This window comes from Alligator mississippiensis, chromosome 15 (assembly GCF_030867095.1).
Source record: "Alligator mississippiensis isolate rAllMis1 chromosome 15, rAllMis1, whole genome shotgun sequence".
Lineage (NCBI taxonomy): Eukaryota > Metazoa > Chordata > Crocodylia > Alligatoridae > Alligator > Alligator mississippiensis.
Genome location: NC_081838.1, coordinates 16,638,590 through 16,651,763, shown reverse-complemented (window position 1 = coordinate 16,651,763; position 13,174 = coordinate 16,638,590). Strand labels below are relative to the sequence as shown.

The 13,174-nt window shown below is 62.6% G+C and overlaps 1 protein-coding gene across 4 annotated transcripts; it reads left to right on the top strand.

Annotated features, from left to right (window-relative positions):
* Positions 1-1,800: 1,800 nt before the first annotated feature.
* Positions 1,801-12,047, top strand: LOC102568891 (death-associated protein kinase 2). Of its 4 annotated transcripts, none has more exons than XM_006275863.4 (13): positions 1,801-2,073; positions 6,682-6,753; positions 7,361-7,473; positions 8,133-8,354; positions 8,625-8,763; positions 9,039-9,168; positions 9,626-9,674; positions 9,908-9,934; positions 10,272-10,424; positions 10,550-10,595; positions 10,739-10,828; positions 11,005-11,088; positions 11,228-12,047. In XM_006275863.4, exons 2-13 carry the CDS (start codon positions 6,685-6,687, stop codon positions 11,306-11,308), a joined length of 1,203 nt encoding a protein of 400 aa, XP_006275925.3. In that variant the 5' UTR covers positions 1,801-2,073; positions 6,682-6,684; the 3' UTR covers positions 11,309-12,047. The 4 variants fall into 4 exon arrangements, with proteins under 4 accessions (XP_006275925.3, XP_014453198.1, XP_019351160.1 ...); XM_019495615.2 differs by lacking the exon at positions 1,801-2,073 and adding an exon at positions 3,254-3,382; XM_014597712.3 differs by lacking the exon at positions 6,682-6,753 and having other exon boundaries at positions 1,802-2,073.
* The last annotated feature ends 1,127 nt before the right edge of the window (positions 12,048-13,174 follow it).

Sequence of the window (13,174 nt, the reverse complement as noted above, 5' to 3'; positions counted from 1 at the left end):
TAGGTCCTGCTCTGGTTACAGGAGATCCAGACACCTGGGTTCACTCTGGACACTTGGGTTCACTCCGGACCTCTTGTGACTCCTCTCCCCAATTGCAAAGGGAGGATAGAGTTAATGTCAGGGCTGGGCATTTTTTTCCCCACAGATACACAGAAGTTTAGGGCCTGAAGGGACCTTGTGGCATCATCAGGCCCAGCCCCCCTGCTCTGGGCAGGAAAGACTCTTGGGGTGAAATAACCCCAGCAAGGTGTGCATCCAGTCTCCTTTTGAAGATCTCCAGGGTAGGTGCTTGCAGCACCCCCGCTGGGCGTCTATTCCAGAGTCTGATCACACCATCCATGAGGAAGCTTTTTCTTATATCCAGCCTGAAACCTTCTTCTAGGAGTTTATGACTATTGCTCCTGGTTTTCCCCTGGGCACTTTGGTGAATAGTTGTTTGCCTAGCCCCTGATGCTCTCCCCTGAGACATTTGTAAGCTACCACCAAATCCCCACAAAGTCTTGTCTTTTCTAGGCTGAACAGTCCCGTATCTGTCAGCCTCTCCTCACATGGTTTGCTCTTCAGGCCTCTAATCATACGAGTGGCTCTTCTCTGGACTCTCTCAAGCTTTTCCACCTCCTCCTTGAAGTGCAGCACCCAGAACTGGACGCAGTACTCCAGCTGCGGCCTCACCAATGCCAAGCAGAGTGGGAGCATAACTTCCTTAGCTTTGCTTGAGATGCATTGGTTGATGCATGCCAGAGTATTATTTGCTCTGCTAACTGGAGCATTACACTGGTGGCTCATATTCATTTTATGGGCTATTATGACTCCCAGGTCCCTTTCGGACATGGCACACCACTGAGCCTGGAAGTTTGTTGTGGATTTTTCCTCCCTAGATGGAGCACTTTTCACTCCTCAGTGTTGAACGGCATCTGGATCCGGTCTGCCCATCTAACTAATCTGTCTAGATCTGCCTGGACTGTTAGCCTATCCTGATGTGTGGCTGCACTTCCCCACTGCTTAGTGTCATATAGTTGAAATAATATATATATAATTATAGTTATAAATAGTTATATGTAGACACACATCATCTAGCAAAACCTTGTCTTCACACATTTTAAACCACATGTAAAACCCATTATACCCATTACAACAAATGCTCCCATCCATGCACCTGGTTGCAGTCCTTTCTGGGCTGGGCTTCCCTGGGACTGGGCATGCTCTCCAGGCCCTGGCGGTGTGGGGAACCGAGCTGTCTTCACCCAGTTGGATTTCAGCCCCTTGCTTTTTGGGGAGACTTTTCCAGGCTGCCCAGGCAGGGAGCAAGAGACATCCCGCTGGCACCAGCCAGTTTGCTTTGGAGAGACCTTGGGGCTGAGTGGAGAGTGACTGAGGGGACAGAAAAGAGGTAAAACCAGGTCATTTCGGCACCCAAATCCCCCACACGGTGGAGGCTCCTCTCTCCCACCTTGCACCCCTGCCTGGCCCTGGGGATAAGGCATCCTGACTTGTGTGCTGCACAGTGTGATGCCAGGAGCCCCTGGCTGAGCTCTGATGCCTGAAACCTGAGTGGTGGCTGCAGGGGCTGGACGTCTCCTGGGAACACCCTGTCTGCATCTCCCCCAGGGGCAGGGGTGTACCCCATCCCACCCCATCCCTCACCCTGCAGGGAAGCAAAGTCGGACACCTCCCCTGCAAGCGCCGGACAGTATTTTAATAGTTTGGCTTGTCAAGCAGGTTTCCTGTTTGCAAACACCCTCCCTCCCCTCTGCAAACGCGGCCGAGAAAAGGGAAGAGCCGCGGAGGGGGGCGGTGCATTGGGAAGGGGCCGGTCCAGCCCCCCGGGCGAGCCGAGGCTTCGCCGTGCGCGGGGCCGGCAGGATCCCACCGCCGCCGGGCTGCTCGGGTCTGCGGGAGCACCCGGGGCCCGGAGGACAGACACATCCCCGGCGGGGCCGTTGCAGAGGGACCGGACCAGGGGGTGCCCCCCCGCAAGGGACACCGCAGAGGCTCGGGGGGCTCCGGAGAGAAGCAGCCGGGGGGCTCCGGGGACACAGCCCTGCCCCGGGGGGGCGTCCAACTGCGGCACAGGTCGGTCCCCGGGGCTGGAGAGGGGGGCTGGGTCCGGGCACAGCGGGGCTGGGACCCCTCCGCCTGCTGCTTTGCCCTCCAGGTGGTCCTCGGTGCTGGGGGCTCCGTGCCCCCCGGGGGCGCACCCTCCGGGTCCCCTCCGCCGGCTGCTTTGCCCCCCCTCCCCGGGTGCTTCCAGAGAGCAGGCAGCGGGGGTCGGGTCCGGGACCCGGGGGCGGGGGTCTCCCACCTGGCAAAGCCCCCCCTATGCAGGGCTGCTTGCGCGGGGCAGAGGGGCCGGCGAGGGAGCAGACCCCGCCGCTTTGTGCCTCGGTTTCCCCGTGGCATGTTTGCCGGGGGAGGCTGGAGGAGGGGGACGCACTGGGTTGTTTCCCTCTGATTCAAACGGAATAATATTTATCCTGCGCAGCTGCTGTTTGTCCCCGCCCGGACCCACCGCAGAGGCTGGGGCTGGGGCCGGGCCGGGCCCGAGCTCGGGGGGGGGGGACCCCGGAGTCGATGACCCGGGGATGGCGCTGCTTTGCGGCTGGAGGGAGGGGGCAGGAGCCCCCACGCGTGGGCCGCGGGCTGGGTCCGTGGGCTCCGGGGAGGTGGTGAGAGAGCAGGGCCTAGGGGCAGAGTTTGTGGGGCAAGGGTCTCAGTGTTCCCACCTGGGAAATGGGCGCACGGGAGATGTGCTGCTGGGAGGAGGGAGAGGCTGCGACCCCCCCCCCGGGCAGGGCGGACTGGGCATCTGGGTTTCGGGGAAGGGGAAGAACCCAGGGCCTCGGGGGTTTTCCCCAGGCCGTGGCTGCAAGCTGCTGGCCGGCCTCAGTTGCCCCCCGGCTCCGGTCGGGCGGAGCTGTGCGCTGGTGGCGGAGGGCTGCAGGGGCTAACCCAGCGCTGGCCCCCGGACCCCCGTCTGCTCGCTCCTTCTCTGCCAAGGGCTGGGCCGGGGTGGGGGGTGGTGGGGGGGGAAACATCGCCTCTGCCGCCGCCTTGCTGCGGGGGGGGGGCATGAGCAAGTCGCGGCCTCCCCTCGGGCCTCAGTTTCCCCTCTCTGTAAAATGGGCGTCTCCAAGCAGACGCCGCTTCCCCCGTTGCCGGGGAGCGCGGGGAAGCCGGCCCCGTGCCTCAGTTTCCCCGGCTCCTGCTGCGCCCGGGGCGGGAAGCCGGGCTGGGGCGGTCCCGGGGGCCGGCGCCTGGCGCGGCTCCTCCTCCCGCGGGCTCCTCCCCCGGGCCCAGGTGCGCCAGGTACCGGCCCCGCAGCGCCCGGCCCGGATGGATGGAGGGAGGCGCTGGCCGCCCCGGGCCCCCGCCCCGCCCGCAGGTGGGTACCGGGCTCGGGCCGTGTGTCCGCGCACCTGCGGCCACAGCTGCCAACGCAGTTGTGTTCATGAGTGTGTGCGCGTAAGGGTTTGTAGGGGGGGAGGGGTGCATAAGAGTGTTTTCATAAGTGTGCGTGTGTATATGTGTGTGTGTAGGTGTGAAAGGGGAGATTTAGCTACCGGTCTATATAGGGGTGCGTGTGCGTGGGCATGGAAAGGGAGCTATAGCTACCAGTCTATTATATGGGGGGGGAGGGGCATGTATAAGTGTGCTGCCATACAAGGGGGCTGTGGCACAGCTGGGTTGGCAGTGTGCAAACACAGACATGCACACACACTCACACTTGTGCCCCCTCGCTTGCATACACTCGCGCACACACTTTTGCCCTTGAGCGCATGCCCCTGGCAGCCTGCCAGGTGGTGTTGAGTTGAAAGGGTGTTTGTGGGTGTGTGTGCGTGCACGTGCGCAGATGGCCGAGCATGAAGAGGTGATTGTGAGTGTGTGGGAAAGGGAGGGGCCCTGCGTGGGTTGCATTGGCCGGAGTTACTGCACGTGAAGGTGGAGGGGCTGGTGCTGTGTGGTGCGTGTGTGTGTGAAACGCTGTGGGCTGTTGCGTGCAGGCTGGAGGAGGTGGTGTGGAGCAGCCCCCCCCACACACACACGCACACCAGCTGTGTTTGTTTGTGTTTGGACTTGCCTCAGGAGGCAGTGGGAGGATGATGCACCCTCTTCCCCATGGAACAGTTGAGCCTGGTGCCAGCAGCGCCCTCCCAGGCTCTCCCCTCTCCTCCTGTCCGCTCCTCCCAGGGGCAGGGGGTCCCAGAGCAGCTCCCAGGACTGCCTCTGTCAGGCAAAGTCGGAGAGGGGCTGGAAAGCAGAGGAGAAGCCTCTTGGTGCTAGGGGCATCAGTGGATGGAGCCCAGGCTCTGCCCTGCCACTGATGTCCCAAATGACCTTGGCAGAGTCATTTAACGACCCCCATAGGGACCCTGCAGCAACCTTGGCCCTGTGTGTGCAGGTGTGAGCGGCTCGCACTCTCCCACCACAGAAGCTGGATCATAATGCTGCCCTGGAGCCAAGGGGGGGATTGGACTTCCCTCCCCAGAGGCAGCCAGAAAGCTCCGGCTTGTGTTTCCCCCGCACGAAAGCATCCCGGTGCTTTGCTTCTGTGGCTTGTTGACTGCTGCAGAGCAAGAGAAACCGGCTGCTTTCCAGCCCCTGCCAAAGGGCAGCAGCAGGCCCAAAAATGCATACTTGGCCCAGGGTGGTGGGAAATGAAGGGGCTGGAAATAGAGGCTCCCTGGGGGGATTTCTTGCTAGATCCAAAGGCATTTGCCAGGAAGGCGGGGGAAGGAGGGTGGAGGACACAAGGCTTCAATTAAGAGATGCTGGTAAAAATAAAATCTCTGTGTCCAGAGCTTGGTTGCATCGCAGGCCCAGGCGGGGCTGGGAGGGGGGGGGTGTCAGGGCTGGGTCCAGCCCCATCCCTGGATGCTGCAGAGAGCCTGGCAGCTTGAAGGGGTTTCTTCCTGACCCCTGGAGCACGTCCGTGGCTGGGAGGATGTGATCGGTGCTGGGGAAGGTTGCAGTATGTCTCTGCTTTGCAGCATCAGCTACCTCCCGTCCTCCCTGTCCTGCTAGGACTTGGGATTTTCCCTTCCTGCTGCAAGGTCAGCCTTGGCTGGATGCCTCTTGGCTCTCTGCAGTGCAGAGGAGAGGTGGGCACCTTCCTCCTACCAGCCCTTCCCTGCTCAGGCTGCGGGGTCACCCCTTCTTCCTGGGGAGGGGAGAATCCCCTACGCCTGGGCTCACTTTGGGAGGATCAGGAGGGGGTCCTGGGAGCACCAGGTTATATCCATGAGATGGACCCAGGAGATGCCCCAATGAGGCTGGGGGGAGCTGGGGCTGCAGCTGGACCCACACCAGGGCACCATTGACACTGCTGCCCTGCTGGCATCTCCATCCCCCCACCCTGGGACTGAGGTAAGAAGAAGCATGAGAAGGGTGTAGTGGTTAGAGCAGGGACGTGGGAGTTGCTGGGACACCTGGGTTCTCTCTGAAGTCTTGGGGAGGGAGCCCTAGGGGGCCTGGGTTTGCACAGGGGGGCAGGACTTGTGCTCTACCCACCCCAGGAAGAACTCACTGTCCCTGTGCCCGTTGCAGCCCGCACACCCATGCTTCCCCGTGACCCGCTGCGCCGGCACAGTGGACTATTGTGCTGGGAGCTGAGGGCCGGGCCCCATACAATGGGGTGTTGTTTGGCCCTGGCGCACGGCTGTTGTCGCCTCCCTGCCCCTGCAGCTCAGCTTGGCCCAGGGCTGGGGGCTGGGCAGTGCCGTGCTCAGGGCACTTTTGCTTTCGTGCTACCCCTGAACTCGCTGCCCTTTGCTACTGCATGTGTCCTAAGCCCCGTATAGCTAGTGGGGATTCTTCTGTGGAGGCTCCTCTGCAGCTCACGACAGCAGCAGCTCCGTGTGACAGATGCCTCCATCGCCTCCCGCATGACGCACCTGTTCTCCTGGAGAAGCGGCAGGTGCTGGCGCCTTCGCTGCCGTATTTTTAGGCAGCCAGCGCTCCTGCTGTCGTGACTCAGGCTGGGCCCCACTGAGCGGGGGAAGGAGCCCCCCCAGCTTGGAGCCGTTAAAGCCGCTTCCTCCTTGTGGGCGGTTTCACTTTCAGGCCAGGCCAGAGTCTCCTGGGCAGCTGCCATGTTGCTCTCCGACTCCTGGGGGGCAGCTGCATCTCGGAGCCCCCAGCCCCAAAGCCCCCACCTGAGCCCCTGGAAAGCAGAGCGGGTTCCCCAGGTGGTAGGGAGCTCTCTGGCCCTGGGAACAGCCAGGGTCGGCCTTCGCCACAGCAGACCTTCCCCCAGCACCTGGTCGGAGACTTCTGACTTCTTGGTTGAAGTTCTGCTCCGGGTGGGGATTCCCAGCTCTCCCAGGTGCTGCTTGCAGAGCTAGGACTGATCCATATCCTCTGAGGCACCTGGGGCTCTGCTGTGCCCAGGCGAAGGGGCATGCCCAAGGTTACTCAGAAGTCAGTGGCAGAGAGGGAATGGAACCCAGGTGTCCTGGTGCCCTGCAGCTGGGGCCTGAGGTCTTGACTCTCCCCTGGTGCTTGGCCACTGGCCCCTGGCATCCTCCCAGGGAAGGCAGGAATACGGCCCTACCACCCACTGGAGACCCTCGTCCCTCCTGAGTGACAGGCTGTGCTCCCTCTGCGGGCAGCAGCAGTGAGCTGTTATCTGTGCTCTGGTTCCCACATCCTGAGCTAACCCAGGCCCTTCTTTTGTCTTCGCAGCCCATGGCTGAGGATGGCAGGGCCAGTGGTCTTGCCGGGGAGGGCATGAGCCTCCCCGCGGGTGCTGCGGAGGTGAGCCGGAGCCACGGGGCTTGGTGTCTGGGATGTGCTCTCCCTGGGGTTAGGCTCCTGGCTCCAGCCTTGCCTTCGGGTTCTTTCTTCCCCTCCATAGATGAGCCCCCAGCTCTGTGCCGCTAGGGCTCGGCTTTTTGTTGCCATTCAAAGTGGCTGGTGGTCCTCCGGTCCCATCCTCGCCCCCTGGGGCTGAGGATCCCAGCCCCTGAACTTGGGGGCTGTGCTGGGGGAAGCTGCCTTGTTTCGGGCCCTCAGGTTCCCCATGCTCCCTCCCTGTCCTGGCTGCTGGGCACGTGGGCATGTGCCCAGCCCAACTGAGTGGGAGCTTGGCTGGGAAAGGGGTGAGCCAGCTCGTCCTGTCTGCACCCGGGGAGGTTTTTCTCAAGGGAAGCCAAGGGCACTGGGCACTCTTGGGAAGATCCAGCGCTGGGATCCTGGTGTCTCTCCTCGATCTGTGCTCAGAGAGCTGGTCCTCCCTGCATCCCCTTGGTGCAGTTGGAGCTGGCTCTGCCTCCTGGGCCTTGCTGCTCCTTCCTTTGCAGCCAGCTTGGCCCTGTCTGAGCTGCATCCCGGGGCACCAGCACTCAGCCTGCGCCTATTGCAGGGGTCCAGCTGCCCGGAGGATGTCGAGGCGCTAGTGACAGGGGCCGACGCCATGGCTGCGTTCAAAGCCGGGAATGTGGAGGAGCTGTATGAGCTGCTAGACACTCTGGGCAGGTGAGCACAGGCTGGGACCAAGGCGCGAGGGAAGCAAATGTGGCCGGAAGCTGCTACCTGACCCCACAGCCCACACTGTCTACCCACGCTCCTTCCTCTTCCCCCTGGGCTGTCCCTGGGCTCTTGGCCCACGGCCTTCCCTGGTGTCAATGGGCCCTGAGCTCAGCCAGCTGAGTCTGGGCTTGACCCAGCACGGTCATTTCCCAGAGCAACTCTTCTAGCTACTGGACTCCCCTCCAACCCCCGGCAGAACCTGGGAGTCCAGGTTCTGCTCCTTCCCATAGCTGACAACTGTAGCTGGGTCCTGACTCCTTCCCCAATCGAGCTGTGAACCCAGGAGTTCTGGTTCCCAGCCCTGCTTCTTCCCAAAGCTGTGGGTGGGAAGGGGGGAGCAGGGTTGTTGGATCAAAGAAATTAGGAGCCGGGACTTCTGGGCTCTACTGCAGCCCGGGGCGGCAAGAGGGCCTAGTGGGTAAGAGCTAGGAGACCTGGGAGCCAGGGCTCTTGGGTTCTCTCCCAGCTTTGAGAGGGAAATGGGGGCTAGTGGTTAGAGCACTGAGGTTGGGAGCCAGGACTTGCTGCCTAGGGAGTGGATAGAGCAGGGTGGGGACCTTGCTTGTACCAGCCAGAGCCTCCCCTTACTCTGCCCCCTCCTGCAGCGGGCACTTTGGTGTAGTGAAGCGGTGCCGGGAGCGTGGGACAGGGACCTTCTACGCCGCTAAGTTTGTGAAGACGCGGAAGTGCCGGGGCAGCCTCCGGGGGCTGGGCCGTGAGCAGGTGGAGCGTGAGGTCGGCATCCTGCAGCAGCTGGAGCACCCCAACATCATGCGCCTGTACGACCTCTTCGCCAGCAAGGCCGAGATGGTGCTGGTGCTGGAGCTGTGAGTGCTGCAGGGTTGGGGGTGGGGCTAGGCTCTGATTTCCTCCCCCTACCCCCCCACATCAGCACACACTATGCTTGCATGGCCCCTCTCCCCCCATTTTCCAGATGGGGAAACTGAGGCCTGGAGCAGGGACAGGACCTCACCAAGGCCAGGGTGCAGCAGATCTGGGGATGGGACCCTGCCCCTTGGCTGTATCCTGGCAGTGAAAGGTGCAGGACACCTGTGCCCTCTGCTCCCTGGTGCTCACCCCCCCCTTCCCCCCGCCAGGATCTGCGGCGGGGAGCTCTTTGACTTCATCGCTGCCAAGGAGATGCTGACAGAGGCCGAGGCCATTGAGTTCCTGGAGCAGATCCTACGTGGAGTCGCCTACATGCACTCCCAGCACATCGCCCACTTTGACCTCAAGGTGCCCCCTATCTCCCCCTGGAGCTGCCGCCTCTGCCCTGGGGAGGGGGCTGATCCTGGGGGTGCTCTGTGCTGGGGTCTGGTCCCATCACAGAGCCATGCCTTGTGCCGTGCCGTGCCGCTGCGAGCGGCCCCAGGGCAGCTCTAGCTTGGTCTTGCAGCCATGGACACAGGTTTCCCACCCCTGCCCCCAGCCAGGGGGATGTGCCAAGGGGCCACAGGGATTTGGTGGGGGGGAAGACTGGGGCTCATGGTGCCTCCTGCCCCTCCCTGCAGCCGGAGAACATCATGCTGCTGGAGAAAGATGTGCCCAACCCAAAGATCAAGATCATTGACTTTGGTCTGGCACAGAAGTTGGAGGATGGCACGACCTTCAAGAGCCTCTGCGGCACCCCGCAGTACATTGGTGAGGGGCTTGGCTGGGTGCCGGAGCTTTCTACCCCTGCCCTGCTCTTTGGTGCTGACCTGTGCCACGGCCCGTCCTGCCGCGCGGCTGTGACCAGTGGCTTCTGGCATCAGTGGGTAGATAGAGGAATAGCTGCCTGCTATGGAAATGCAGCCACCTCTGGGGTGGAACCTGGTGGTGGAAGACGAGGCATGGAAGGGCTCCTTGGCAGAGGGGGGCTTTGAAGAGGAGGGGGATGTAGAGGGGGAGGGGATGGGCTCAGCGCCCCAGCGATGTCTTCAAGCTTCTTGGGTGCCAGACCAAGGGCCACACCACTGCTACTGCCTCATGGGGGGCAGCAGGACCCTGTTATGAACTAGATGGGAGGGGCCACGAGACACCCCTTCATTACCCCCAGGGGGTAAGGGACCAGCCGCAGAAGTGACTATTCTCTGTATTTTCCCTCCCCGCTTTGCAGCTCCAGAAGTGATCAACTATGAACCGCTGAGCTCGGCTACGGATATGTGGTAAGTGTGTTGGGGGTGTGTGGGGGGGTCCCTGTGGTGGCCATCCAGGGACCGAGCTGTGCTCTTGCCTCTCGAAGGCTGGCGGGCAGGGGCAGGGCAGGTGAATCTGGGGTCCCTATGTCAGCCTGGGTGAGACTGCCAGGTCCTATGCCCTTGAAAGACCTGCTGTGCCTGGGGTGGGGGGCACAGAGCTGTTGTGGGGGGCTCACCTGGGGCATCTCTCTCTGTTTCAGGAGCATTGGGGTCATCACCTACATCCTGTGAGTGCCCAGGGCTGCGGCGGTGCCTCCATCACTCTCATTAGCCCCAGCTGTAAATCCCTCCCAGGGAGTCCTGGCTTGGAGTGGGGAGATCTAGAGACCCCCCAGTCGCATGGTCTGCCCCCTTGTCAATGGGACCCGGGAAACCAGCCCCCTCTGTCCAGCACAGGGGGCTGTTGGCTCCAATCTGCAGAAGCTCAGAATTGGGGCCCCTGGTTGACCCAGGGGAAGCTGGTCAGAGGAAGGGGGTTTCACCCAGGGGACCATCTGGCCATACAGGCATGGGGGGGGGGGGCCAACCTGCACAGCCTCATGGGCCTATCTCCCCCTCCACCAGGCTGAGCGGCATGTCGCCCTTCCAGGGCGAGACGGATGCCGAGACCCTAACTAATGTGGTGGCCGGCAGCTACGAATTCGAGAACAAGTACTTCAGCCAGACCAGCGAGATGGCCAAGGACTTCATCGGCCAGCTGCTGGTCAAGGAGCCGGGGTGAGGCCTGGGTCTGGTGGAGGGTCCCCTGTATATCTCCCCCAAGTGGAGGGGAGCAGGGGGCAGTTCTGTGGGGCAGCAGCAGGGTGGGGAGGAGGCAGTGAAGAAGCCAAACTCTGTTCCAGGGACCGAATGACTGCGGCTGAGAGCCTCGTCCACCCCTGGATCAAGGTAAGGGGCACAGGGCATGTGGGCCTCCCCCAAGGCATTGGGGTAGGGCAAGGGCTGCCGGCAGTGCCCAGTGCCCATGAGGGCCAGGAGGGATTTGGAAGGGGTTGAGCAGCAGTGACCCCTCGCATGCCCCACTCCACCAGCCCCTGAGCCGGAAGCAGGTTGCGAACCGCAGTCGGTCCTCCATCAACATGAAGAACTTCCGCAAGTTCAACGCCCGCAGGAAGTGGAAGGTAAAGGGGTCCTGAGAGTCCTCTTTGTCCCTGTCCTAAACAGCTGCTGTGTCCTGCATGTCTGTGGCAGGAGAGGCCAGGCCTGGAAGGGCTTCTGTGGCCTTGGAGAGGAGCTGGGGGCAAGGGGAGAGGGTCTGTGTGTGCAAGCGTATGCAAGCATGCATCCCACCCTACAGCTCTCCTACAACATGGTGTCTGCCTGCAACCGCCTCTGCCGCATGAAGCTCCTGTGCAACCAGAGCAAGGCTGACGAGCCCCTGGTACGTGCCTGGAGGGTACCTCCCTCTTGGGGCTGGGGGTCAGTGCAGTCCCCAGGGGCACCGAGCCAGGCTTGGTGCCCCCAGGCCATGGCTGCCCCCTGCGCCCCCTCCCCCACCTGACCCTCCTGTCCCCTTGCAGCGCAGCTGCGAGAGTGACCAGGAGGACGAGCCCACCAGCCCAGTGACCTTGCTGCGCCGGCGGAGAAGCAGCTGTTCCTGATGGCCCTGCCCGTGGCTCCGGCAGCTCCTGGGACCCCTGGCCTCCTCGGGGGGCAGCACCAGCCTGGAGGGAGGGCACCTGCACTTGCCCCCAATGGCTGGGATCCATTCAGCAGAAAGGGGCATGGACTTTGGGTCTGGGGGCCTGATCCAGGCTCCCCTCCATCCTAAAGGGCAGGGGGGTGCTGAGGGCATCTCCTGCTTCCCCAGGGCAGGTGGGGTATGTGAAGGGGGGGGCGTTTAACCTTTGCATTGCTGCTCACTATTCGGAGACACCCCCCCACCGCTGCTGTGCACCCCCCCCAACCAGGAGCACCTTCCCTTTCCCACCTCTGGGGGTCCCTTGGGATGTCGGTCACCCCCTGGCCCCTTTTGAGACGGCACATGGGGACATGCCACTCCTCCACTCGCTTGCACTGAGTCCCATTTGCCCCCTTTCTTTCCTCCAGCGCATGCGGTGTTAATCCTCCACTAAACACCCCCCCCACCCCCTCCTTAGTGGGGTCTACACACTGTGACACTGGGGCGGGGGGCAATATGGCTTCCCTCCCCCTCACTGCTACCCTTGCACTGCACTGGACTGCACTGCATGGCGGCACTCAGAGGGCTAATAGGCCTCAGGTCAGCTGTGGGGAGCTCCTGGCTGGGAGGGTGCTCTCCCTGCCCCTCACTGCATGTGTCTCCCCTTCCCCACTGGACTATTTTATTTTTAAAGGAATAAAAATGGACCCTGTCCCCTGCCCCGTGTCCTGGTTGGGCTGGCTCCATTGGGGGTGGGGGGCAGGACCCCCTACAGCCGGTGCTGGGTAGAAGGGAGGTGTCCTTCTAGCAGCTGCCACGCGAGGGCACTCCTGCCCCGCTCATAGCAGCTGGCATCTCCATCTCGCCTCTCCAGGCTGGCTGGGCTGGGGGGGCTGCCCCTTCCCCATTCAATGGGAAGGCAGCTCAGGGTCCCCAGGGTCCCCCCTGTCCCAGCGGGTTGCAGTCGGGACTGGGCTTGGCCCCCCTGTCCCTGATCCAGGTGCTGGCTCCGTGCACTCATGGGAGATGGGGGAGATGCTCTTTCACTGGTTGTCTCCTTGCAGCTGGGCATGGACCTGGCACTGGAGGGCCCTGCTCCATCACAAGGGTCTCTTTCTGCCCCCTTGTTTTCCCATCCTCCCCTCCCTTCTGCCCCAGGGCCACTGGGGGCCTGCAGGGGTGGCTGGACCTGCTGGGGACTTTCCGGTGGGGGGAGGCTGGCCGTGGAGATGTCCATACTGTGACCCCCTGGCCTGGGGAGGCATCGATGTGGCTCTGGGGGGCAGACGGAGCCACCGAAGCAGCTGCAGTTTATTCCTGCAGCGGGTGCTCGATCAGTAGCTGCCCCCAACCCCTGGGAGGGGGTCCCAGGAGGGATCCTAGAACTGAACTGCTGGTGTCGGAGGAGGTGACATGAGTGTCTGGGGGCAGTTGGGGAGGGGGCACGTGTGCATGCAGGAAGTGTGGGCAATGGTTCAAGGTCACCATTGCTGCCCAGGATCCCCTGGGATCTGGGTCCGGTGCATGGGGCTGGTGAGACACTCCATGGCCTCAGCTCCCAGACACTTGGGGTTCAGCCTTGGCCTGGGAGCCCCGCTCTACTCTTTTCATGTGCAAGATGATTGAGCAAAGAAGCTGCCCCCGCCCCCCCTGCCCAGTGTGTTGCAATGGAAAAAAGCCCCTGGACTTCCAGCAGCCGCTTCACCACCATTGTGGCCATGTCTTGTCTCTGCACCAGCCAGCAGTCCCCCTGCCTGGCATCCTCCCTGGAGCAAGGAGGGGGAAACCGAGGCATGGAGGCTGGCAGGGGCGAGGTTGCAGGGTAGGGAGAACCCAGGTGTCCTGA

What these genes read in the sequence shown, in the direction of transcription:
- LOC102568891 (XM_019495615.2), top strand. Translation starts at nt 3,338, where the DNA reads ATGGAGGGAGGCGCTGGCCGCCCCGGGCCCCCGCCCCGCCCGCAG. An exon ending in TCGCCCACTTTGACCTCAAG is followed by an intron (nt 8,764 to 9,038) that starts GTGCCCCCTATC and finishes CCCTCCCTGCAG; the next exon opens with CCGGAGAACATCATGCTGCT. An exon ending in CGGCACCCCGCAGTACATTG is followed by an intron (nt 9,169 to 9,625) that starts GTGAGGGGCTTG and finishes CCCGCTTTGCAG; the next exon opens with CTCCAGAAGTGATCAACTAT.